The 27,385-nt window shown below is 43.8% G+C and overlaps 1 protein-coding gene across 8 annotated transcripts in view; it reads right to left on the bottom strand.

The window, feature by feature from the left end:
* The window catches only part of ARHGEF9 (Cdc42 guanine nucleotide exchange factor 9), a 249,611-nt gene that overhangs the window by 42,198 nt on the left and 180,028 nt on the right, over positions 1–27,385 (bottom strand). For all 8 annotated transcript variants that reach the window (XM_083595800.1, XM_083595801.1, XM_083595805.1 and 5 more), the window contains 2 exons: positions 9,462–9,656; positions 4,989–5,168 (listed from right to left, as the gene is read on the bottom strand). In XM_083595800.1, the coding sequence (XP_083451926.1) occupies positions 4,989–5,168; positions 9,462–9,656 (375 nt within the window). The remainder of the gene's footprint in view (positions 1–4,988; positions 5,169–9,461; positions 9,657–27,385) is intronic.

Genomic DNA, 27,385 nt, shown 5'->3' with positions numbered 1-27,385 from the left:
ATGCCACCCTTCATCTGAGAATCGCAGGGCAGTTTACAATATTAAAAAATAAAAATTCTTAACATAGGAACAAACCAAAACAATACCCCTCCTCACATGTTTAAAGGCCATAGATTGTTTAATTAGTGGAGCCTAAAATATGTAATGAAGGCACAGGGCGAGCATTCTGCAAATGGGGAGTCACTGCAGAAAAGGCCTGTTCTATTGCTGCTGTCCTCCAGACCTCTTGGGGAAAGGGCACGCGTAGAAGGGCCTCAGTTTATGATTGCAGGGTCTGGATCAATTCATATGGAGAAAGGTGGTCCTTCAGTTACAGAATGTTCTGCAATACTGAAAAGTTCCTCTACTGGTTTTTGAACTCTGTTATTTCTAATGTCAGATTTACATCCATTTAATTTGTTGTAGAGATTCACCTAATGGGGATGCAAATTGTTCGTTCCCTGCTCATCAAATGATTAGCCTGATGCGTGGGAAGGGGAAGATTTGTATCTCCATACTAGGCTGGGTGAAGAAATTTAAACCTCTCCAACCAGCCAGCACCGTATTTACCTCCCTCATATGTAATTTTTTCTTCCCACTCACAAAAGCCCCCTGCTTTTGGCAGTAGCAAAAAGGAAAAGATGGGACTAGCAGGTGGGGGGGGGAAATACGATGGAATCGCAGCCCCTCGCCAGTGGTTATCAACTCATCATGTAGAGACTGGTCTGAGACATACACACTGTATATTATTATTATTATTATTAATTATTATTATTATTATTATTATTATTATTATTATTATTATTATTTCAATTTATATACTGCCCTGTGTGGTACATCCCAGTGTGGTGTACAACATTAAGAACACATTTTGCAGAGCACAATAATAAAAAGCAGAATAATGGACAGCATAATAATAAAATAATCATAGTAACTGCCTCCCACACCCCCAGACCTTTAACATGCCATAGATTATGTAATGGCCAAAGACCTGGGTAAAGAAGAATGTTCTTGCCTAGCACCTAAAGACATGAAATAATGACGCCAGGCAAGCCTCTCTGGGGACAGCATTCCACCACCAAAAAGGCTATTCTTGTGTTGCCACCTTCTGTACCTCTCAGGGAATGGGGACATAGAAAAGGGCCTCAGATGACAACCACAGTGTCTGGGTCAGTTCATATGCAGAAAGGCGGTCCTTAAGATATTGAGGTCCTGAGCTGTGGAATGCTTTAGAGGTCAACACCAGCACTTTGAATAGGCCCTAGAAACTAACGGGCAGCCAATGCAGTTGGGCCAGGATTGGCTTTATAGGCCAAAATCATCTTGTTCTGATGAGCAATTTGGTTTTTTGGTTTTTGCACTAGCTGAAGTTTCCAAACTGTTTTCAGAGGCAGCCCCATGTATAACGCCATTGCAACAATCCAGACTAGAGGTTTCCAGAGTGTAGGCCACAGGAGTTAGGCTATCCCTGTCCAGATAGGGGTGTAGCTGGGCCACCAGCAGAAACTAACAGAAGGCAGTCTGTGTCACCAAGGCCACCTGGGCTTCAAGCAACAGTAATGGATCCAGGAGCATCCCCAAGTTAAGGACCTGCTCCTTAAGAGGGAGGGTAGCCCCTTCAAGACCATCCATCTGGTCTACAAAATCCCCCTCTAACAGTGCCTCTGTCTTATCTGGATTGAGCTTCAGCTTATTGGCCGAAACCCCGATTGAAATGTATCTAGGAAATCAGTCTCCTTCATGAGCCCCTGGATCTCGTCAGCAATCACCAGCTCAAGAACCTTGCCCAGAAAAAGGAGGTTGGCAACTGGCTGGTAATTAATGAAGTTCCCAGAATCCAGGGATGGTTTCTGAAGAAGCAGTCTTATCATTGCCTCCTTAAAACTCATTTTTCCACGCAGGGAAAAACAGTAATTGTGATGGGGGTGGGGGTGGATTTCTTCACCTGAAGCAGGCTCCCAGTTCTACGCAACTGCAATTTCTATGCAATTATTCCATTTGAAGAGTAATTAGTAAAATCTGTGTAATACGTCAGGGATAGAAGTGAGTTTGCGAGAGAACTCTTTTTAACCATTCTTAGCTTGTTGAGATGAGCTAAGTCGGGGATGGAAGGTGAATCATCAGCAGGTGATTAAATCCAAACCCAGGGTGAGCGGGCATTTCCCAGCCATAGTGGGCATTCAGTGATGCATTGGGAAGGAGCCCAAGGGAAAGGGGGTTTGCAGCATCCTGATGGTAGTCAGAGGTTCCAGTGGGCGGAAATGCAGGATTATGGGGCAAAAAGGAGAAGGTATGACAGCAAGCTTGTCAAACCAGCCCATTTCTTTAGGCAATTGTAAGATAATGGTCTTAACCAGCCACCATGATTAGCATAAACCACAGAAGTTCTGTGATATTATCTCCTGTTTAATTGCTGCACAGTTTTTAATGGGATTGTTTCATTGTAGATTTGAATGGTGGACTTCAGAGTTTCAGAGGAGTTTATGCATGACTAACTCTAGATACAGGGCTAACTTAGATCTAGTCATTTCAGTGGGTCTACTCTGAGTAGGATTTAGTTGAGCAGAAAACAATTAACAATAATAACTGATGTAAACAAATGAAGAGCATCTGATAGAATATCACTACTGAACAGGCTGCACTTATATAGGATTGCTGCAACTCGAAAACCTTTCTGAGCTGCATTCAGAAGCACTTAAAATCAGAATAAAGCAGGGAGAGTGAAAGCTAGTTGTGTACTGACGATTTATATTTAGAAAACCAAGAATGGATCAACTTAGACACAGCTTGAGCCTGATCACATGATTTAAAAGAAAAGAGGCTGTTTGGAGTAAGGATGTGCATGTGGGATGAGGGAGGGGGAGCCTAATTATCCTAAATTATGTTATCAGGCATAACAGTTCAAAATGAACTTCGCCAGCTGCAGTTTGTGGAACAGGAGGAGGCTCGCTACATGGTGCCTTACTGTTTATGGGGAGGTATTTAGTGCATGCATGTCTTTGAGAGTCAAAAGGCACCTGTTCTCTCTCTCCGATATTTACCTGCTGGTAGTTAAAGGGAAAGGCGTAAAAATTCAAAGAATAGCAATGCTAAAGCATGGACAGGCATTCAAATAAAAATGTTAACAAGGCAACCTCATGCCAAAAAACCCTCCAAAGGCAAGTCAAAGACTAAATTGAACAGCAACAGGCACCAGATAAGGATCCCTCTCCTTACACCCTTGTCTATGTTAAAATTGCTTTTGTAGTTGCTAATGTGCAAAGGCAGGGGTGGTGCTCTCTCCTAGGTCACGTTTCCTAGAATGCCTCACTCTGAGAATGGACCCCCCCTTCCTGAGAGTTGAGAAAGCAGTAGCTTTCCTTTAAAAACCAATTTCAGATAAGCAAGGGGTAGGAGGGCAGAAGATAAGGAGAGCAACCCTCAGCCACCTTGTGTTTTATTTGGTCTGCTAATAAAAATCGTGGGTTTTTTAAAAAAAAGCTCAACAACTTTGGGGTCTTGCTCAACAACTTTCCAGGTATCCTGGTTTTTACATTTTGAAATATGGCAACCCATGTTTTATGTAAAGGAAGGTGGTGATGAGTGGTTGGGAGGGCCACAGAAGGTACCTGGCAGTGCCACTACCTCACAACACACCCTTATGTAGCTTTTGCCTGCAGGTTGCAGAGTCAGATATCAGGTAGCAGTGCAAAAAGTTCAACTTCTAACTCCTCCTGCTCCTATCCTGACTACCTGTGCTACGTGTGGCTCCCATATAGCAAGCTCTGGCTGTTGCTGTTTCCAGTACAGTTTTATGAGCATCAAATTAAGCAAACTATTTGTGGCATCTTCTTATTGCTGACATCCCACACAATCTTTCAAAGCACACATGTTGCTATTGATCTGAATTCCATCATTGGTTTCGAAGCCCCAAAGAGTGGGTATAGGTGTGTTTGTTGTAGCGGGAAACATATGACTTATGAATCATTTTATTAATTTGAATGTTTTAGTCATTGCTGGTTCACCTTCTGTGTTAATTATCTGTAAAACATTTATTTAAAAATAGTTGCATCCCTCCTTTCTATTGTAAAAGAAGAGAGGCAGTAACAGCCATGGTCAATAAACACAACCTTAGAAGAAAGGGTCAGCTCAAAGCAATTCATCATTTGAGCAAAACAAGCACTTGCTGGAAAGAAACATTTTTAAGCAGATGGCACAAGGCCAGCAGAGATGGGTCATGCAAGCCTCTCTAGACAGGGAGTTCAAGAATCTGGGTATGTCCACAGAGAACGGTCTCTCCCATGGATTATTATGATTAAATTTCTTAGTGGCTTTTTTTCTTTTTCTTTTTAACAAAGGTAGTTCAAAGTTACTTACAACAATAGCACATACATTAAAACCATCATAAAACAACATGGAAAAATCTAAAACTCATTCATATTCATAAAACGCAGTCATTTTCAAAAGGAAGATCCTACTCTCTGAAGGAGGCCACAGATAATTAAAAGCCAAGGACCTGTCAGAAAAGAAATGTTTCTGCCTGGTGCCTAAAGATAAGTAGTGATGACCCCAGGTGAGCCTTCCTGGGGAGAGCATTCCACAAATGGGAGTCACCTGGGAAAAGAGCCATTGCACTGTTGCTACCCCCACAAACCTACCTGGAGGGGGCACCTAGAGAACAGCCTCATATTATGTTTGCAGGGTCCGGGTCAGTTCATATGTGAAGAGGTATTATCTATCAATACTATGAGTAATTAAGAGTATATTGTGGGAACTGTAATTTAATTTAATATGAAGGAATGGGTAACTCCTCAACGCAACCTCTATGATGAGTTGGGGCTTTATGTTCAAGAACAGAGACTCCTGTCCTCTGATATAAGAGGTGGCAAAGAACACTCTTAGGGGTTGTGGTCTTATGCAGAATCGCACAGGGGCCTTAAACAAGTGTACTTTGTTAAATAAATAAATAAATAAATAAATAAGATGAGTTACTTCTCCCTTTCAAGCTATTTCCCCTCAAAAGCACTTACATGCTCCAGAAAACACGGCCCAATTTCACTGAGATGGGGGTCCTCATTGTTGTACTGCTTCTCCAAGTCCCTGACAAAGCCCATCTGAAACCGATAGATGTCTTCGATGTTGCCAAATATTATCTTCAACTGTTCATCACTGAACATGTCTCTTCTCTTCCGACATTGCTTCAGGTAACCCTGTGAGAAACAGAGAAAAGAGGACACCAGTGGATAAGGATGCTACAAATATTACAAACAAATGCCCAGTGTTCAATTACACTTTTTCCTGAAGCAATGAAACTAATATTTTCTGCATTCTCTTGCTTTTCGAGGATCTGTAAACCAAGCCTTATGAGGAATGGTTGAGGGAGTTGGCTAGGCTTAGTTAGATTGGAGAAGAGAAGACTGAGAGATGACATGATAACTATCTTCAAATCTCTGAAGGGATGTCACATGGAAGAATGGAGCAAGCTTGTTTTTTGCTGTTTTGCTGAACAAATTCAAATGACAAGAAAGGAGATTCCGACTAAACATCAGTAAGAGCTGTCTGACAGTGTAACAGACTCCCTCGGAAGGTAGTGGACTTTCCTTCCTTTTAAGCAGAGGCTGGATGACCATCGGTCATAGATTTTGTTGTGATTCCTGCATTGCAGGGAGTTGGAACAGATGACCTTTGAGGTCCCTTCCAACTCTACATTTCTATGATTCTATGTGTACTGTTGTGAGCCCCTCAGTAGGGACACCTCTCACATTTTTGGGCTTGCTTCTGGCACATTTACAGAAAAGCTTGACCACCAAGCTGCAGAGGGAACATGTTTCTCACTGAAATGCTCCATAGGATATGCCATGATGGCTTGGTGAAGTTCCCCAAGGCTGAACATGACTAATGTGCAGCAGGTTATCACCTGAAAGGGCTACTCCATGGATTTCCCAGTAAATTTATGCCTGTTATGCAAGATGAATGTCATACAGTCACTGCTCACATCCTCAGATTCAAAGGACAGATGATCAAAGGCTGGAGAAGTCTGTGCTTGGTGATGGGCTATAAATAGCCTCCAGACCATCTCCTTTTAAAGTACGTTTCCATGTAGTCCCTGTGGTATTGCACAAAGTTGGGGAGTATTTGCAGGAGGTTAAGTGCTAAGTTTTCAGAGTCGTGGGTTAGGAGACAGATGCATTCCATCATTGTTCATCTATCTTCCCTCCTTTTCAAGGAACCAGGAGTGGATGGAATTTATCTAGTGGGTAGCCTGGAACTGTACTGAATTTGAGGTCTCTAAGATAATCCAAAAATTCTTTTTAGAAAGTGCACACAAGTTCATTTATCATGCTTTTCCAATGCAGAAACTATGCCTATATTTACAGGGCTCTAGCAAAAAAATGCTACTGCCAGCCAGGGAGGTCCTGCTTCCCTCTGATATTCTCCCTCTCCCAGCACTGGCCCAGTAATGAGCAGCAAGGAGACAACTGTCTCTGGAAGTGAACTAGTGTTCCAGTGCCTGCTGTTTGCCTCATTATTAACATGGATGGGTTGTCAACCAGCCAACAAGCAACACACCCACCAAGCAAGGTAAAGCTGCCTTATACCCAGACAGACAACTGGTCCATCTAGCTCAATATTGTCTACACTGACTGGCAGTGGCTCTACAAGGTGCGGGTCTTTCCGAGCGCCCTACCAGGAGGTGCCAGAGATTAAACATCGGCCCTTCTGAATGCAAAGCTGTTGCTCTACCACTGAGCTATGGTTCTAATAGTGGGGCTCTGTTGTTGATGGTGGTAGAGTGCATGTTGGAGTGTCCACTGCAACATACTCAACCTGTGCTCAAGTGAGCACTACAATACTGCTGATTGTCCTCTTGCTGATGATATCAGCGGACAGCCATGATAGTGGCATCTTCCGCTGAAGCGCTATTACTTGTACCCCATGTTACAGAGGCCTGACTGGCTTCCACTATAAATCAGGCATTTAATGTTGCCGATCCCATGTTGTGGAACACTCTTAAAATATCCCTTTGGTCATGCCTCATGATGTGGTCTGGGAAGAGTCCTAAGGGGTACAAGGTCCCCCATCCTTGCCAAAAGGCAAGAAACCCATTTCCTTGCCTCCTTTGTGAAAGGCAAGCTCGTGCCAGCGCCCTTGGATTCCACTTAAGCACAGAACAGAGCCGACCAATTTAGATGGAGCCTATAGAGTGATTAAGCGCTCTCTCTCTCTGGTAGTCATGATGTCACTCTGGCTTCGAGCACTTAATCTGGGCAAAGTGAAGTCCGCCCCCTGCCCCCCCGAAAGTGGCATATAGGCCATCACGTTGCAAATGGGAATGTTTGCTGCAGTCGTCTCTAGTTTAAAAAGACGTCTGGAAGATTTGTCGCAACTCTCACCTTCTGGCAGGTTTTCTCATTCGATTCCATTTGGGATAATAAAGAGCAGAGTACAAGGCCTAGCAATATAGTTTGCCTTGACACAGTGATTTTAATTGCAGGCTGGAGTAAATGGGAGCAATTCCAACAGAGCCATCGGCCTGCTACAAATTCGACCCAGGAGATCCAGTTTAAGAGTATCAGGCACGGTCAGATTCAAAAGCTGCTAGCTTTTGCTGGCAGGAAAATAGGAGAAGATTGGGGGATGGGAGGACAGGAGAACACACACTGAAGATGCTATTTCTTCTGCGGTGCAGAAAGATTCCTCTGATTAAAAGGGGGTGTAAACAAAATTAAATGTACCTGCTTCTACACTAAAACCACAAAGCTCCCCAGGATGCAATAAAACTGCTACTCAGGAAACTGCCTTACACTGATTGAGCCTGGGTCCTTCTGCATGCAAATCAGGGGACACAAGTGTGGAGAAAATGTCTTTTTATTTGCTTAGGTGTTCTTGATCTTTTTTTAGACGCATGGTTTATTTAACCTGCATGTTAATGACTTTGTTTTTATGCTGTTCTGCTATTTCATTGATGGTTTTGTTGCTCTTTTACATGCTTGTAAGCCACATTGAGAGCCTCTTCAGTTGAAGAGTGGGATAGGGACGTAACAAGCTGCCTTATACTGAGTCATACCATTGGTCCATCTCGCTCAGTATTGTCTACACTGTCTGACAGCGGCAGCTATCCAGGGTTTTGGGTGGGGTTCTCTCCCAAAGGCTGGGGATTCAACCTGGGACCTTCTGCATGCAAGTCATGTGTTCTTGCCCTTCTCATAAAAAAGAACGAGAATCCAGCTTACATAGTTCAGAATAAAGGGATGATTTGAATAGGAATATAGGAACGTGCCTTTAACTGTTGGGGTCCCTTCCAGCTCTACAATTGTATGATTCCAAGTCAGACCATTTGTCCATCTACCTCAATAATGTCCACACTGACTGGCAGCAGCTCCCCAGAGTTGAAGATGAGGAAGTCTTTCCCAGCCATGGAGATACCAGGGATTGAACCCGGGACCATTTGCATGCAAAACAGATGCTCTAATATTATGCTAAAACCCTCATTTGGAGGCTCCCCTTCCTATGGAGTGAAATTTGCCTCTCAATTGAAACAGAACCCTCTCTGAGGTAAAGGAAGGGAGCCCCCTTAAGAGTTAAAGGCATCAGAAGCTGGACAACAGCATAGATTCTGCAGAGGCTGTAAGCAAGAGTTGTTAAATTTTAAACTTTCTGAGGCACGCAGCTCAAAGCTGAGTGCTTTGATTTAAGATCTTTTTTCCATTTTTTTGTTAAAGCAGAAAGCATTGAAGCTATGTACAAAGGAGGAAGAATGAGTGTGAGGGGATACTATACAGCTTGGCAAAAAACGCAATAATTGACTGCTTTCCCTCAGAAGCACGCAGTGTTGTTTAAGCAAAAGGAGTTGATGCTGTGGAGTTTGCCACTACAATTTGTATCCAATCCTGCCGTTCAGCTCACAAAGCAGACTTCTTCTTGCACATTGGAATTTCTGCCTGAAACCCTATCAAATTCTCCTCCTGGGGATGGGAGAGACACTCTGGAGCAGGTTTTGGGGGTGCATGGGGAGAGGAGAGGGAGGGGAACTCCTGTTTCATGAGCAGAACACTGCTCATGCAGAATTGGATAATAGTTTCAACCCCATTTGCAGTGAAACTCACCTTTGAACCTTACACTATCAACCAGGTCTCTCCCCCATGCAGAATGGATTACTGGACTCTGAGAATCTGAGTCCCCAACACCAGTGGGAAATGATGCTCCAGGGGGCTGTGAGCATTCACCACCTCTGTCGCTCCCTCTAACCTGAGGTAGGGTTTGGGTTTGTTTTTTTCCCCAGAGGGTGGAGCAGGGAAAAGTAGTGGAAGAAAAATTTAACTGGAACTGAATCAGGCACAGCCAGCTTGCTATGGGCTGGTGTTGCTGACAGCCAGGAAGACTTCTCCAATGGCAATGAAATGATTGTGAAAATCATTTGTTGGCTTTCCCCATTACGATTCCACCAGCACAGCCACTACCTTGTGCCAAACAGGGATAAGTAAGAATACATGCATACATACCTCACAAATGTCCTTCAGGTGTTTGATATAGTGGCGCTCCGTGCTCATGATTTCATTAATGACATTGGCTCTCATCTGGTCTCGGTTCTGGAGGGTCCTCCCGAGACAAAGGCAGTCAGCAGCATTTGGGTCCAGGTGCCCATTCTGTACTTCACTCGTCCCTTCCTCAACACCATCTTCCTGGTTGACCCATAGCTGTAGGGAAAGGAAATGCAACACTATGAAGTTTAGATTTGGAGATAAGCTTCTCCAAAGCTCATCTCTACTTCACCGTTCTTTCAATTCTCCCTAATGTCTGATGTAAACCTCTGAAACGTCTCAGAAATCTGTACTTTCCACCTCCAACAATTTTTAAAAAAGATTTTTAAGAACAGGTCATGAAATTATAGGAATTTGCAGCTATGACTAAATTTAAACCTTTAGAGAGCAAAAGCAAAGGCATGATAGTTTTTCACTAAGATAAAATACATTTAATGAGTTGGTTGGCTTCCATCTGTCTCGGGAGACAATGGAGGAGTGCACCTTTGGAGGGTGAAGTCAAACTGTTTGAAGCTTAAAGCGCCTGCTGTGGCAGTAGAGACTAATGTGGAAGAAACATGTTTTGTTGCAGCTGGGGTGGTAAAAGAAAACAGTTGTTGCCAGAAGCAAATTATTGGTTCATAATGTTTAAAGCGTAAGGAAAAGCAATGTGTGAATTTACTATGTATTTATTTGCAATATGTCTCCAACCTGACATATGTGCAAATCTCCTTGCACATACCCATATTATATGCTTTGTTGAAGCTTTATAAATGAATAATTGATTGTGCTTTGCAAAGGTTATCATCTGATATTTATAAGTTGACAATTTATTATTTTATTTCCCTGCCCACCCCCAGAAAAAAGAAGGAAAGAAGGCCACTTTGCAGAACCTTCTCCAAATGGTCTCCACAGGGGGGCAATGCCCTGGAGCAATGCTACGCAGAGGATGCAATGCATTGTGGGAATGCAAAATGGGGACTAGGCTGCCCACCGAAGTTGTTACTGTTGCCACCTGCAATGGCAACAACAAAACTTTAAAAGAAAACAACAACAGAGTTTGTGCTATTGCCACTGCTAATAGGGACCCCTATAATGATCATCATCATCATCATATTTAATACCCATTATCACCAACAGGTCCCATGGCCAGGTCACAACAATTTTTTAAAATAATATAGTCACAGCTGGAAACAGTAGGGAGAATTTCTCCCCCCCTTAAGAAATTTGGTGACATAATTTCTGCAGTTTGCACACAAATAGGGTGAAGAGTTTTGAGAGACCATTTCCATCTAAACCTTTTGAGGAGGAGTCTGAGTCCACGGTCAGCTCTTGGCTTCCTATATATCTTCAAAGGTTACTACTTAGCCATCCTCTCTTCTCCAAGCTAAACAAGCTAGTGCTGTGCCAATAAATATTCCTTCTTTTTTTTTAAAAAAAAAAACCCACTATTCATCAATTAATGAGAAAAGAAATTGCATCTCCAAATGATTAGAAGAGAGGAAAAAATCAGTGGACTCTTCATGGGTGAAGTTTAGGGTTTCTGATGTTGCCAAAGGGGTGTTTGTGAGTGTCCTGTTGTTGTTGTTCTACAAATCATCTCATCAATGCCTTGAACTCTGTAACTTTCCCTGGTGGCCAGCTTCAATTAAAGCCTAGGCAAGACATCATGAGGTAACTCCTCTCAGGAGGATTTTTCAGATCAGGAAGCACAGCCAGCTAGGGAGGATGCAGACTACTGGAAAATGTTTACTGGAAGTAAACAACAACAACAACACCCTGGGCCACCTTGCAATGATAACACTCTCATAACACCAGAACTCATGCATATTCAATGAAGCTGAATGCTGGATAATTCAGGACAGATAAAAGAAAACACATAATACAGTTATGCAGTATTTCTCTGCCCATTTCCAACTGCTCAAATACAGCCTGCTAAGATAAGAATCACAAAACATCATGTAATGCGTAGCTTAAGCTGTAAGTCTCAAGTGATTTCAAACAGGAGAAAAGTGTAACTCATTTTCTCTGGACAGGAACCTAACTGGATTTCTAAACATGTTTTCTCAGTAGTAACTCCCACTTCATTTAACAGAATTTATGAAACCAAACAGTTAGTTTTATGAAACTAGAAGCTTGATCTTTGATTTTGACTTTTTTTTTTAGTATGGACATACATCTCGACTGCATAGCTCCTTCTCTCTCCTTCCCTAAAACCACCTAAAAGGCACAGTCACATCAGACTGGACTATAACCATTAAAAATAAATTGGTCTTTTTTTATTTCAGATGGGACATAAGTGCAACTAAGGCTGCAATTTTAAAAACAAGCAGTAGGATTATCTTCTGATTAAAAATGCTTAGGATTGTACTGCAAATTTCTCTGGATTGCAGCCTAACAGTGCAATCCTGTGGGTGTCTGGCCTTTAGTAAGTAACATTAATTCAACTGGACTTTCTCCAAGACAAGGGTCTATGAGCTTGCAGCTTCAGTTTATAAAGTTAAGAGCTTTACTCCTTTAGTTTTGTTGATCTCCTCCTCCCCACTTTTTCCCGCCAAGATCCCTTAAAAATATGACTAAAAGGCGCAACCATCTCAGTCCGGTCTGAAAACATCCAACAATTTTAAAATAGAAACAGTGAGAGGTCGAAATAAGTCCTAAGTACATGGCATGGTATTCTTTAAATTCCAATGCTTCCTTCCCATTCATAATTGAAAATGATTGCAGCAAACAGAAGAACTCTGTTCATTAGCCATCACAGTCCAGCAGCAAAAAGCATGCATATTAAGAAAAGCATGCAAGTTATACTCTGCGCCAAAATATAATTTAGCAAGTACAAAGCTGCTGTTGCATTTACAACATGTACCTTTGAAATGGCTGTGTCCTTTTAATTTGCAAAAGGCTCCATCAATTCTTTTTCCCTACAATGTATGTTCACCACTCTTCTGTCTGATGATTGTACTTCGCTAAACAACATTCTTTTTATTACTGTGCCAGTGTTTTCTCTTCCTACAGAGAACTTTAAAGGTCAAGAAATGGGAGATCTCAGAGACGGCCTACCAATTTCCCTAACTTAGGATTTAAAGACACAGTGAGCATAAAATAGGTTATTTTCAAAATGAAGTGAAAAAAAATACATAATGGGCTTTTTAAGAATAGAAAACCAATTCCAGAAACTGGGCTAAGCAAGGAAAAGAACTACTGTGTACAAAAAACAAACAAACTATGAGATAGGGGACAAATTACAAATGTCTTTGTTGAGATCCTTTTTTGTCTGATCACTGAGTTCTTTCGTGCACCCAATTCAGGGCCATTCCACACATTCTACAGATGTAAACCACAGTCCGCTGCAAATATCAGGGAGTTCTATCCAGTGCAGCTCCCTGTTGAATGTGGGACATGCTGGTTTGCAAACAAAATTATCAAGGGACTGGAGTAACTCCTCTAAGAGACATGGTGACAATGTTAGTTTAAGGAAGAGGGGGAAATGGTAAGTAAGGGAAGATGTGACGGAAATGCTTAAAATTATGCATCACGTGGAGAAACTGGACAGAGAGACATTTTTCTCCCTCTCATAATACTAGAACCCCGAGTGATCTAATTCCCAGTTTAAGGTGGAGCAAGGATCCTTTCCGGGACGCGGGTGGCGCTGTGGGTAAAACCTCAGTGCCTAGGGCTTGCCGATCGCATGGTCGGCGGTTCGAATCCCCGCGGTGGGGTGAGCTCCCGTCTTTTGGTCCCAGCTCCTGCCCACCTAGCAGTTCGAAAGCACCCCTAAGTGCAAGTAGATAAATAGGTACCGCGTTATAGCGGGAAGGTAAACGGCATTTCCGTGTGCTGCGCTGGTGCTGGCTTGCCAGAGCAGCTTCGTCACGCTGGCCATGTGACCCAGAAGTGTCTCCGGACAGCGCTGGCCCCCGGCCTCTTAAGTGAGATGGGCGCACAACCCTAGAGTCGGACACGACTGCCCCATACGGGCAGGGGTACCTTTACCTTTAAGGATCCTTTCCAGGTGTGAACAGTGGTGACCCCAGACTTGTTATTCAACTATTCAACTGTCAAGTGTGTTTTATAATTGTTTTGAACGTGAAAATGTGTTAGTATATTCAACTTCTTCTGAAAATCAGGATATGAAAATGTAACTTGCAGGAAAGTGATTTTTATTGTTATTTCTTTAATCTGAGTTACAAAAGAGTGTGTGCGCGTGAGAAATCTCCCAGAAAAAGACCTTACACCCTTCTCTCCAACCACACCTACCCAGCATTATATAAGAGGCTCACCTTCTGACTCCTAACACTTTGTACCTTTTCCAGCAATAGTAAAACTGAGAGCCCATTTTAATGTCTTATATGAGGGAGCAGAAATGAAATGCAGAGAATACGGCTGTCAGCTCTTGTTTTTCATGTCCTGATGCACCTAAGGTGGAACAGGGGAGTCAGGCTGCAAAAAAAACAAAACACTTCCTCCACGATACTGAACCTACTAGTAGTGATGCTGGGCTCAAACAGAACCACTGTTGTAAAGGCAAAGCAAAGCTTTCACTTGGCAGGCTCTGAGTGAGTGGAGTAAAAACTAGAGGGTTGTTCTTAGAAAAGGGAAGAATCACACTGTTCCATGCAGTGGAAAGCTGTACCTTTGGGCTTGTTCTCATAGCTTGCTGTGAGTTATAGCCTAGAGACATGCTTTCAGTGCCAGCTTATGGAGAGTGAAAATAAAGGAGGTAGGTGCACTTAAAACATCATGTCAAACTACTATTGGTGCGAACTGTTGCTTAGAACCCAAAACCATGGCATGAACTTCCAACATGTTGACAGGCAAATAATGATTTCTACTCCCATTCTCCAGTCTTTTGACACTCAGCTTCATAACTACATTCTTGCCTCTGTGGTACATGGTTAGGGCTGAGCACACTGACTGTCTTAAAGGAGGTCCCAGGTTCAGTCTCCAGCGTCTCCAAATGGGGCTGGGAGAGTCCCTTGCTAAAAAATCTGAAGAGCAACCGCCAGTCAATGCAGAAAATACTGAACTAGATGGATCTGGGTCTGACTCAGTATAAGGCAATATAAGGGTCTGACTCAGTACAAGGCAGCTTCCTCTCTTCTTCTATGGCTTGTAAATTCAGACTTCATGCCAAAGTCACGTTTCGGTCTGCCATTTTGATTCAAGATGGTGCCTAGCATCCAAACATTGATTAAGATTGTCGCCCCCATCCCGGGATCTCTCATGGCAACAATATCTCAAGAGGTGGCTTAACCTATGCCAATAAATGGGCAAAGTCCCTCCAAAGTCACATTTCGGTTTGCCATCTTGAATCAAAATAGTGTTCAAAAGTCTATGAAAATTGCTGCCCCCACTGCAAAAACCCTCCGGCAAAGTTTGGCGATAATAACTCAAGAAGTGTCCAAACGCAGAGAGAACAAACAAATGGACAGGTGTGTATACAATAAGAAACTAATTGAAGCTGTGCTGATGTGAACAGCTAGGGGAGGGAGAGCTCTAAAACTTATCAGAAAAATAACACTTTCATTGTTCTCTAAGACAGTAATGTGAACTGTCCCTAGCCCTTTGAGGGCAGTGCTGCCTCATTCAAGAAGGATTGCAACCCTCCATCTGAAGAGACGGGTTTCCCCCATTCACAGCATCAGTCATCTTATCTGGATTAAGTGCCAGAATGTTCCCCCTTACCCAGCCCAAAACTGCCTCAAGGTATTGAGTCAGAAGTTTAACAGTCTCCCTGGGACACTTAGTTGGAAAAGCAGAGTAGGCAACACTTCAATCTAAACCACCAGATAACTTTCCCCAGTGGTTTCATGTACATGTTGAACAGCATGTGACACGGGGGGGGGGGGGAAGCACCTGAGGAAGGCTGGCCTTTGTCAATCTGGTACTCTTCAGATGTTTTGGACTACAACATGCTGACTGAGGCTGAAAGGGCTTGTAGTCCAAAACATCTGGAAGGCAGTAGCTAGTGAAGGGTGCTGTAGGACAAGGCCAATCACAGCCAGTTTATCACTTCAGCATGTAAAGTAAGCAAGGCTGGCCAAAGACAGTTTGCTGCCTCCTAAGAGATCCCACAGATTTGTCATTTACACACACACACACACACACACACACACACACACACACACAATTATTGCAGGGGTGCCCTGATGGCAAAAGTGGTTTTTTGTGACCCTCTCTAAGGCCATCCCAATTCCCCCCATTTATATTTTTGATATTTAAAAGTGGAAGCTTCTGATTATCTTCCTCACTGCTGTGCCAGAGGCAAGGCGGGGGGTGGGGGGTGGGGAATAAGCCTTAGTCTTGATCATATAATGACATGGCACAGCTAATCATCACATGCAGTGAGTATTTCCCTCAAGCATTCAATAAGGGGTATCACTTCCAGGGGGTCCCACTGTCAACTCTGGCCAAACAGGTATAGAAACAATGCAAAATCTCTTTAACCAGAAGCAAAAGCATTTGGACAAGGAACACTGGAAGCTGCCTTATACCCAGTCAGACCATTGGTCTATATAGTTCAGTATTGTCTATGCAAACTGGCAGCAGATCTCCCAGGCTTCAGACTGGGTGCCTCCTAGCCCTATTTGAAGATACCGGGGATTAAACCTGGGGCTTCTGCATGCAAAATAGATGCTCTACCGCTGAGCTATGGTCCCTCCCCCACACCAGTTCCAGTCTCTGAAACCCCCACCCAAATCATCTCTCTCCAATTATTAAGACTTACAAATATAAATAAATTTCAGATATTTGTTAGGAGCTTGGGGATTTGAAGGATTGCTGCAGAGGTTTCATCCAGTGGTGTCTAAGAGGTAGACAGGTTTTTGAGCTTCAAAGGGTTACACCCTGTACAGTTTTAATTGGGCCTGTTGGCCCAGTCACAACACTGCCAAGCAAATCTTCTATGCTTCACTTGCCTGCCTACTCAACCCTGCTTGATGGTTTGCTTTAGACAACAGTGCACTTGAAGAGACAAATTGGGGGTGACATGCTCTTAGTTTGGTACCTTATTAGATGTAATCTTCACTTGGATGAGACACTGTTCCAGTTCCAACACTCTTTTCAGTGTTTTGCTGAAGCCCAGACCCCTCCATGGGATATGAGTGCACTCCCTGTGGAGACCCTACTCTAATCTCTCCCATTATGACCTAGGTTGTTTACTGTGAGAGATTGAGTAGAGGAGGCATCTTCCTTGCAAAAAGCCAGAGATCACAAGAGTGGGATCCATGTCAGGGGAGACTTGGATTGAGAAGTGTCAGACTCTGTTATCTCAGCCGACCTCTGGCTGAGAGGAAAACTTAGAGTGGGGAGATGCATTGTCTGGGGAGTCATTGTTCCCTACACCGAGATCTTGCAGGTCAGAAGATATACATTTACTGCATTCTGAAGGCTCAGAGTGCCCCTCACTTCCCCATGCCACGGGAGACAACACTTGTAGAACTAGGCAATGCCCATTTAAGAAACAGAGATAGTTCCCCTGAGAGGAGCAGGATAAAAGCAGGTCCAGATCAGCCAGCCTTCAAAAGGCGTCAATATGCTGTTAAGAGAACCATTCTTCCTGGATGACTTCCAGCCAACACCTGGCATAGTGATCTGTCCAGGGTGCTGAATAAGACTGAACGGTTGTGATCCTCCTGCCCCATTGGACTTGACTGTGATCTTGGTATAACCTTGCCCTTCCAGGTAAGTGCCTCTGCTCTAGTCTCTCCTGAGAGCCCTGAGCCAAGCTAGGATGAGACAGGGCATTATACAGGTGAATCAAATAGGTGAGAACAGTGTAGTCATGGAGGCAGCAGTGTCTTTCTGGCAGCTGACTCAGTAGGAAAGACACACCCTCATCCAGAAAAAGTGACAACCCCACTCTTGGGGAAAATTGCCAGCATGCAAATGAGGTTCCTATGCATCAGCTGAGAGATGGGGAGTAGGACAGGAAATGAGTGCAGCTTGAGTCCTCTTCAGGCATTCAGAAGGAATGTGTAAGGGGTGAAATTGGAGGAGGATGGCATGCACACAGCTCCTCTTCCCAATCCCCACACTGAGCAGGAAGGTCTGAAGGGAGCATCTAAGCATGTACACATGTAGAAGGCTCCCTGCAACTTGGAACTCTGTTATCCAATCAAGCACACTTAGAAACCCTCTTCCAGCCTTCCTGCTTGATCTGGGAGGATCCATTGTGGAGCAGGGCACAACCTGCACAGCTGCTCCCTCCCCAGTTTGGATATAACAAGAAAGCCCCATGGAAACACACTCATCCCGCATAAGTACTCTCAATTCCTGGTATCTGCTACATGCAAGGTCAGCAGCTGAGGGAGAGAAATGAGCCAGGTTTTGCTGCTGTCCACTCTAGAGGAATAAGGGGTTTAAAGAGCCCTTTGTCTATGTCTAAAAGGGAGATGTGAAAAATGAGGGCTTCGTAAAAAACTTTGTTGCTGTTCCCACAGCAAATTAAGGTTTCAAAGCACCCTTTACCTTCATCTCCCTTGTGTATCTCACCTACACAGGAGAAAAGGGAGTGACATAAAGAGGGTCCCTGGCAACTAGCCCAAGGGTGCTGAGCCACCACATGCCCACCCCTACACTCAGATGTCCCAAGCACCCCTTTCCTTAAAAAGGTAAAAATAATAAATAATAAATCACGTTTAGATATTTAAGCCTACAGCTATTTAAAAAAATAACACCTGCATTTACTTGGAGGCAAAGACAGTGCAGCAGGAAGATTCCCGCTTGCAAGTCTCCTTTGAGCATTTGACACAACTCTCCATTCAGCTGGTTAGACAGAACATTTTCTGCAGCTAACCTCACTCATGTTGCCTCTCACTGAGCTGCTCTGTGTTTTTGTGTGAGCAGAGTAGGAGTGAGAAACATTTCTGACAATCGTGCTTTTCATATTGTTGCGGGTGGGAGAACTGAGACTGTAAAAACCACAGGAGTCCCTTCAAGGAACAATGACAAGACTGCAGAGCCCAACACTCTGGTCTTAAGATTCCTCCTACCGAGCAATAGTCATGCATAAAAGGAAGGCCATCTTGATGAAAAGGAGAATTGCATTTAAGAAATTTGCAATTATTATTTTTTAAAATAAAATATTTAGCAGGATTTATATATAGCTTATTCATAAAAACCTTTAATGGTTTACATAAAGTGATTTATATTAAGAAGTGGTAGAGTGGTTAGAGTGCTGGGGTAGAACCTTCAAGAGCAGAGTTCAAATCCTTACATAATCATGGGGGTCAGTCACCATCTCTCTGCCTAACCCACCTCACAGGGTTGCTGTGGGGATAAAAAGGAGATGAGGAAAAACCATATATGCCACCTTGAGCTCCTTGGAGAAAAGGTGGGATAGAAATGTAATAATAATAATAATAGCAGTCTTTGTGATAGGGACAGGGGGGAATTAGGTTCAGCTTGAATTTTAATGTGAACCCTCTCTAACTTGCACTTTCTAAACACATATAATCCTTCAAAACTAACACTGCTCTGAATTTTGTAATATGGTTTTTATTTATTCTTATTTATTAAATTTAGCTACTGCCCTTTGTCCAATGATCGCAGGGTGGTTTACAATATAAAAACACAAAAATAAATTGCAGAGTAACAAACAAAAACAATACTGCCTCAGTTCTCAAACCAAAAAACCATGTGCATATTAATGGGATGTTTACCTAGGAACATATATATCATTGAAAATAACATACAAAAAAAGCAAGAATGGTGGGTTATGATGGTTCATTCCTGAAGATTCACAGAATTCATTGGATTCCTGAGTGCACTGGGTGAGTTTCTAGTAGATAGAGCAAGTGACCCTCTTGAAGCCCTCGTCATGCTGTGGAACAGTTAGATGTGTTGGGCTATTGACACGACTGCCCCGAGCACCCTCTCCTGCATTGTGGGGCCTGTTGTGTACTTTGGCTCACCACTGAACTAGGGGCAATGAAACAGGCCAGACAATGGCTAGACTGCAAGTGATGAAAGAAGCTGACAGAGTATGAGTGAAACATAACTGCGGAGCAGTCAAAGCGGTGAAGAAGGCTCACTTCTCTGCCTCCATTCACATCTTAAAGTAGCCACCGCGTGGAACTTTTTCATATTGTCCAGGGTCTGGTAACATCTACTTCAGGGAAGCGAGTTTTAGGCCCAGTGTAAATTGTATGCAAGGCACTTTGAGGGTAAAGTCACTCGCTTTTGTAGAAATATCAATGCCACATCCACACTCACTACATTCAGCGGCGTAGCTAACTGCTCTGGTGCCTGGGGCAGGGAGAGGGTGTCCTGCAGCCGGGGGTGGGGCGAGGCGAGCCTCTCCGACGCTTGGAGCCTCTCCGCTGCCTCCCCCTTAGCTGTAGGGAGGCTGAGGGAGAGGCAGTAGGCAGACACTATGCTGCCGTCCTATGCTGCCGTTTCAGGCAGTGTGGAACCTGCAGGGATCTAAGCTACTACGTCACACCTAAAAAGTTTCGTGAGCCCGTTTTTTGTTGTTTTTTTTTAAAAAAACCCTCATTTTGTCAAACCCCCCTCCTCAGTGATGACACCTGGGGTGGACAGCACTCCCTGCACCCCCCACTTCCTCTGCCACAGACTACATTCCCCAGTGAGGCATCCAGTGCAACATCTGCTTCAACTTATTGGGATCAGCTTCAGTTGATGTCACCTGACAATGTGGACAAGGTTCTTGGGACAATGCAGCCAGTGGCCAGCAACATCTCTCTTCAACCCTTGCCCCTCTTGGCTTCTTAAAGCTTGCCATGGGATTATGAATGTGTGTATACAGGGTGTGGGCAAAACATCCATGTGGAAGGGAGTGGTCCTGGCTGTCCTGAAAGTTGCAGTTATCAAACCACTCCTGAAAAAGCCCACCGCAGACCCACTGGCTTGTGACACAATGTGACAACTACTGCCCAGTTGCAAATACTCTCTTTTTCGGGTAGGTGATTGAGAGGGTTGTAGTGCAACAATTGCATGGTCTCTTGGATGAAACCAATTTCATCCAATGGACCAATTTCAGTCTATGTTCAGGCCTGGTTATGGGACTGCATTCACCTTGGCCACCCTGATGGATGGAGAAGGACGTGGTGAATGCAACTCTATTATTCTTACTTGATCTGTCAGCAGCTCCCTGGCAATTGTGCTTTGGGCGCCACAGGGTACCATCTTGTTCCCTAATGCTGATTAACATATGTGAAGCTGTTGAAGTCACCGTTGCAAGATTTGGAACGTGGTGTCATCAGTATGCTGATAATACCTAGCTCTCCTTCACTGTAACATCTGAATCAGGAGAGGTTGTGGAGCCTTGGACCGGTGCCTGGACTCGGTGGTGGGCTGAATGAGTGCCAAGAAACTGACTCTAAATCCTGGCAAGACAGCGGCACTGTTGGTGGGTGGTTCCCAAGTCTGGATAATTGGTCAATTGCCTCCTTTGGATGGAATCGACATCCCTCTGAAAGAGGAAACTTGCAATCTGGGATGCTCCTGGATCCATCTGTTGCTAGAGGCCCATATGACATCAGTAGCTAAGAGTGACTTCCAACAGCTTTGGCTGGTACATACCGTATTTTTTGCTCTATAAGACGCACTTTCCTCCTCCTAAAAAGTAAGGGGAAATGTGTGTGCGTCTTATGCAGCGAATGCAGGCGGGAGGCTCTGTCAGCGCTCCCTTTAAAGAGCCGCATGGAGCGTGTGTGCTGCTCTTGGGGCCTTTTCCCGAGTGCTCTTTAAAGGGAACGCGGCTCTTGGGGAAGCCTTAGCCGCGCACAGCCTCTCCAGGCCGGAGAGGCTGCGCGTGGCTAAAGAAGACGCCAGGACAGCGAGCAGGATGCATCCCGCTGGATGTCTTGGCTTCTGGCTTAGCCACAGGATGAAGTCTCCGCAGGGGAGTGGGGAGCCTCCCCTAAAAACTAGGTGCGCCCAATCGTCCGGTGCGTCTACTAGAGCGAAAAATACGGTAATTTACATTCATTTCTGGACCACAATAGCCTGATCACTGCGTCCATGCACTGATAGTCTCCAGACTGGATTATTGCAACAGGCTTTATGTGAGACTGCAAAACAACAACAACAACAACAACAACAACAACAACAACAACAACAACAACAACAATAATAATAATAATAATAATATATTATTTCTACCCCGCCCATCTGGCTGGGTTTCCCCAGCCACTCTGGGTGGCTTCCAATAAAACACTAAAATACAATAACCTATTAAACATTAAAAGCTTCCCTAAACAGGGCTGCCTTCAGGTGTCTTCTAAAAGTGCAAACTTAATTCAACCTCTGCTTAAAAACCTCCAGTGAAGTCTACCAACTTCCAAGAGAGTCCATTCCTTTGTCAACAGGTCTTACCATCAGAAAGTTGTTGCTGATGTTTAGTCAGAAACTCCTTTCTTGTAACTTGAAGCCATTGGTTTGGATTCTACCTTCTGGAGCAGGAGAAAACAAGCTTGGTCTGTCTTACATGGGACGGTCTATTAGATATTTGAAGGTGGCTATCCTATCCCCTCTCAGTCTCCTCTTATCCAGGCTAAACATACCCTAATTAATATCATTAACAACAACAAAACCAAACGAAAAACCCTAAACAATACCACAACCCAAGAGTGTGTTCAGCAACTTTTGTAGCTGGGGTCAGTCCATGTCCCATTTTTCTAGGCCAGGTGGGAAAAGGCCAGCAAGGCAGGGAGCAAGTTTTCCAGGACTCACAGCCCAACCTGCACTCAATCCTGAGTAAGCAGGGGACCTGCCAGCAGCAACAATGGGGTAGCAACCAAAGTGATATCCAGGGCTACTCCAAGATCAGAGTCCAATCAAGCAGAGTCCACAACAAAGAGGCAGGCAAGAGGCAAAAGTGAGACGAGTCCATGGCCAGGTTTGTGATAGGCAGGACACAGAGCTGGTATATTGATGTTGTCTAAGCAGCTCTTCCAACCCAACACTGGGGGTTTTCAGTGGGAGCTGCTGGAACCAAATGCTTACATCAGCTGACTCCTGTTAACTTCCTCCTTCCCAGAGGTCTTCTTAAGAGGAGGGCCTTATTCCTGAAAAGTTTGCTCTTGCCTGTAGTCCTTGCCTGTAGTCAGGTCCTTCTCCAGATGGGCCAGGTTTCCCTCTGGCATTAAAGGCGACACTTGAACTCAGACTTGGGACCCATTCCATCTCAGCGTCAGAGGCTAACCTCTCTCCTAGGCAAGAGAAGTTTGGGGAAGTGCTTGGTGCCCAGTTGCTTCCTGGTGGGTGCTAGCTCTAATGCAGATTGAAATGATTACTTTAATGACAGCTCTGGGTGCAAAGGGGGATTAGAAGCCAATTAGCTGACCAGACAGATCAATACTCTAACCTCAGAATGGCCAGAAGGTCATGAGGGGTTTCTGGCCAACCAGAACTTACAGCCAGGTTACTGAGGTGTCTCTCGTGAGGAAAGGTGGTGGCATCTTCCAGGAAATGCATATTTAGACTTAATCCAATTACCAGTGGAAAATGCCTTAGGGCCAAATAAGAGCACATGGTTGCATTCAAAATGGCAAAGGTTCCAAGGACTAATCAGGCTGCAACCACTGTGAGAGAGGATTTGGCTTAGACCAATGCAGCTTTCTGTGAGACCTTTGCAATGGTACCATATTCACTGCTCTGAGCAAACACAAAGGAGACACATCATTTACAGGACATGTGCAAAGTTCCAGCTGACCTGAGCTTCTTGGTAATGTATGTATAAACATATATGTGATGCTTTAAAATAAGCTAGAATAAATAAAAAGTTGCTATTCTGAAATGCCCACTGTCTTCCCATTTCAACAAGAGGAACTGATATTATGTGTAATCTGTTTTACCTTTTAAAAATTCTGAATATTAAATTGTTGCTACCTGCCCTGCTGGTGCAGGATGGATAAGAAATTTGATTTGATTTAATTCAATAATAAAATTATTTTAAAAGTCCTTGCACTAGTGGAAATGCTTATTTGGATGCTGATGTCCATATAAATAAGCAGGCACTTCCCCACTGAGGTCCCATGCTGTAGACAGATTGCTACAGTAGTTCTTGGAAAGTCTTCACCGTGACAAATCTGGGAAGAAACTGCCAATTTTTTAAGATGCAAACCTAAAGCATCTGAAAAACAGTCCCTGCAGGGTTGGGGAGAAGTATTTCTGAAACAAGGTGAGGTGCTTGATTTGCTCTCCTTGCTGTTGTACTTTGAAGGACATTTGTCCAGAACAAACTGTTCTGCTGTAAAGAGGATGCTTAGTCCTCACATTTAGCCTTAGGTTTTGTTTTGAGTCTGGTTCCCACATTAACACCATCCATTTGAAACAGCATCCAGTTGCCAAGAGACTTCTGTTCTGCTCAAAGAGCTGCAATTATCAGAGTGATTTAACAATCAATCCCTCTTCACAGGGAACCCTGGGAATTGTAGCTCTGTGAGGGGAATCATAGAACTGAGTTGGAAGGAATCCCAAGGGTCATCTAGTCCAACCCACTGCAGGAAACTCAGCGAAGGAGAGTCCACTACCTCCCGAGAAAGAATGTTCCACTGTCAAACAGCTCTTACTGACATTTAGTCGTAATTTCCTTTCTTGTAACTTGAAGACATTGGTTTGAGGTCCTAACCTCCAGAGCAGAAGAAAACAAGTTTACTCTGTCTTCCATGTGACAGCCCTTTAGATATCTGAAGATGGCGATCATATCTCCTCTCAGTCTCTTCTTCACCAGGCTAAACATATCCGGTTCTCTCAGTCATAAGGCTTTGTTTGCAGACCTCTGCACACATTCCAGCTTGTCAATATCCATCTTAAATTGTGGTACCCAGAATTGGACACAATATTCCAGGCATGGTCTAAGCAAGGCAGAATACAGCGGTACTATTACTTCCCTTGATTGGGTGCTATACTTCTGTTTATGCAGGATAGAAGTAGCTGCTGCTGCTTCTTCTTCTTCTTTTTGCTTCTGCATCACACTGTTGACTCATGTGAAGCTTGTGGTCTACTAAGACCCCAAGGTCCTTTTCACATGTCCCCCCATCTTATCCCCCCATCTTATCCTGGAGCAGCTGATTCTTCCTGCCTAAGTGTAGAACCCGACTTGTTTTTTAGAAATCACAGGATCCTTTTCTAAGTGCTCACAGACTGACCGTTGAATGATCTGTTTCAGGACCTTTCCTGGTATTGATGTCAAGCTCACCAGTCAGTAGTTACCTGGGTTTTCTAACAACTCACAGTACCTTTAATGAACTACAGATCCCAGAATTCTTTGGGGGAAGCCATAACTGTTTAAAGTGGTATCACTGTGTGTTAACTATATAGTGTGCATGTGGCCCAAGAAACAGAATCAAGGAGGAAGCTCTGCAGATGAAGAGGCGGGACTCTGCAGACAGAAGACAGCTTGATTCTGAATGCCTTGACTCATGAGAAGCTCATTTGCACTTGACCCCAGTGGAGTGCCTTTTAACTTTCTTCCATATATGTCAATGGCTGCTATTTAATTCTACAGGGAAATATCTAGTAGAAAAAGCTTGCCTCCCACCCCAACTACAATTGTATAGGGGTGGGTATTTGGTTTGCCTCTGCAGAGATGCACTACACCCCCAGACGTCTTTGTAATATACAAGCCTTCGCTATACACACACACCAGTTATCATAAAGGCATTTTTCTTGCAAATGGTAATTATTACTGTTATCATAACTGGTTGACATTATGAACAGTGAACATAAATTAGGAATTAAGACAAGTTAGGGTGGTTGGTATAACCTCAGGTAGAAGAGACAGAAAAAGCAATGCACCATCAGAAAAGTATTGCATGTGCTGCTTATAAAATTGCCGCCTCTTTCCACCCACCAGCACAGAGCTAGTCAAATTACCTGGAAAGTTAAGCAGATAACACCCAACTCAGATGATTTTGTAAGGAAAAAGGAATCGCCATATCTCTTAGGCTTCAAAAGAGATTAAAGCTATTGCCCTACCTATCACAGAGACGCTGTACTGAGGAGAAGGATGGATGGAACTAAAAAGGACAGGGGTTAATATCTGGGTCTCAGCCCCCCCCCCACAACTGTCTGAGAAGTCCCTAGAAAAATGGTAAGGAATTATGACAGCGAGGAAGTTATCCTGCTGCACTTTTGCTCTCTTGGGACTAATAACAATAACACCATCATCAAAGTTCTCCTATTGTTCCCAACTATGAAAGGTTTGCTGCATTCGAGACAAATTGCAGGGTTGCTTTGGGAGCCACGAGAATACACCACAAATCCTGTCAACAAGGAAGGGAAGAATGACAGAAACACAGCTGAGCTGACATTTTTTGGAGAGAAATATCTGCTATTTTTTTCTTTTCTCTGTCTGTCCACCTCTCCATAAAAGAAAAAAAAATCTTGCAGAATTTTCTCCACCACTTTATATGATTGCCACCATTCCCCCACAGAACAATACCTTGTTATGATACTACATCACAAAAGATTGTGGTGGAAGCAAAATAGTGGCCAGGCTGTTAAATCAGATGTTGATGCTGCTGCCACTTGAAACAGATGCAGTGGTGGTGGGGACAATGAAATGACTTGGGGTAAAAGAATGATGCTGTGTTACTGTCTCTGTTAATGGTCAGCCCCAGCCATGAGAAATAGATGGGAAAATTTCTCCGTTTCTGGAGAAATGCCATTAAATCTACCCCACCTGACATTTTTCTGTTCTCAAATAGGATGGAAAATTTCAATAGGCTGGTTACTTATTTGCTATATTTATGAGACCCTTTCGTGAAATATAGTTCCCTAGCATTGTACAGAAAAAAGAATGAAACATAACAAGAAATATGCAATACACATAAAAGAGACGTCCAGCCTACAAAACGAAACACAAACGCAGCAGAATTAAACAGCCAAGAAAGACATATGTTAAAAACTTCCGGAATTCTTAGCAAGGCCCTTTGCAGCCCTGGCAGAAAGGTCTTTTCATGTGTTCCAACATTCCCTGGTGCCACTTGGATTGTGTCTACGGCAGACCTGGGGACTCTCTCAAGGCCAAATTCCATCCTCAGTCACATCTCTCCTCCTCAGACCACACACCTCACCAATCCTATTATGAATCTTCCCTGAGTATTTCTGCCTGACTGGAACATATCACTGAACTCTGATAATGCTCATTGCTATGATGGAGATATGGCTGTGCAGGAAGTAGCCTACTTTAGAAAGGTAAAATTGGCACCAGCTGCTCTGCCCACTTTTGCTTCTGGCCCCACCCATCACTGCCATGTGGTCCATTGAAGGTTTCCTGGATGGAAATGTATCTCTTGTGCTGTAAAGAGGTTTTCAACCCTGGTCTAGAGAGGGGGGGTCTACTCAGGATTCATGACTGGAGTCTCGAATTCCCTCCTGGGGGAAAGTTTCTTTAGTTCCCCTTCCTTATGGTGTTTTGACAGATGTTCTTTTTTGGAAAGGCCTTTGCTCTACAATTAGGGTGGCCATGAAATTCATTGTAACAAAGAGGGAAAAAGTGGGCGCATATCTGCATAAAATTTGTATGTGTGCAAACATTTGCAGAAGTATATATGCAGAAACACACACTGTATGTGCAGCTGCTGGGGCGGAGCATGTGGAGATGAAAGTGAGGAGTTGGCCATTAGCCTAAACATACTACTGGCACAAAGCGTGGCAGGTGTGAACACGATGGTGGAGATACATGGTTGTTCATTAGGGTGGGCAAAAAGGGAAAGAGATCTGCATATCAAGTTGCATGTGCTACCTTATATGTGTTAACTTTTGATGGGTAATTCAAAGTGCCAGCTTTAAAGCCCCAAGTGGCTTGGGCCTAGAATACCTGAAAGATCATCTGCACCCATATAAACTGACCCTAATGCCATCTACCAAGCCCCTTCTCTGCAGTGCCCATGCCAAATCAGGTGCAAGAGTGGCTATCAGAGAGTGGATCTTTG

The sequence above is a fragment of the Podarcis filfolensis genome (genome assembly GCF_964270895.1).
Source record: "Podarcis filfolensis genome assembly, chromosome: Z".
Lineage (NCBI taxonomy): Eukaryota > Metazoa > Chordata > Lepidosauria > Squamata > Lacertidae > Podarcis > Podarcis filfolensis.
Note: the sequence above shows the minus strand (reverse complement) of the source record. Positions and strands in the feature narration are given on the sequence as shown.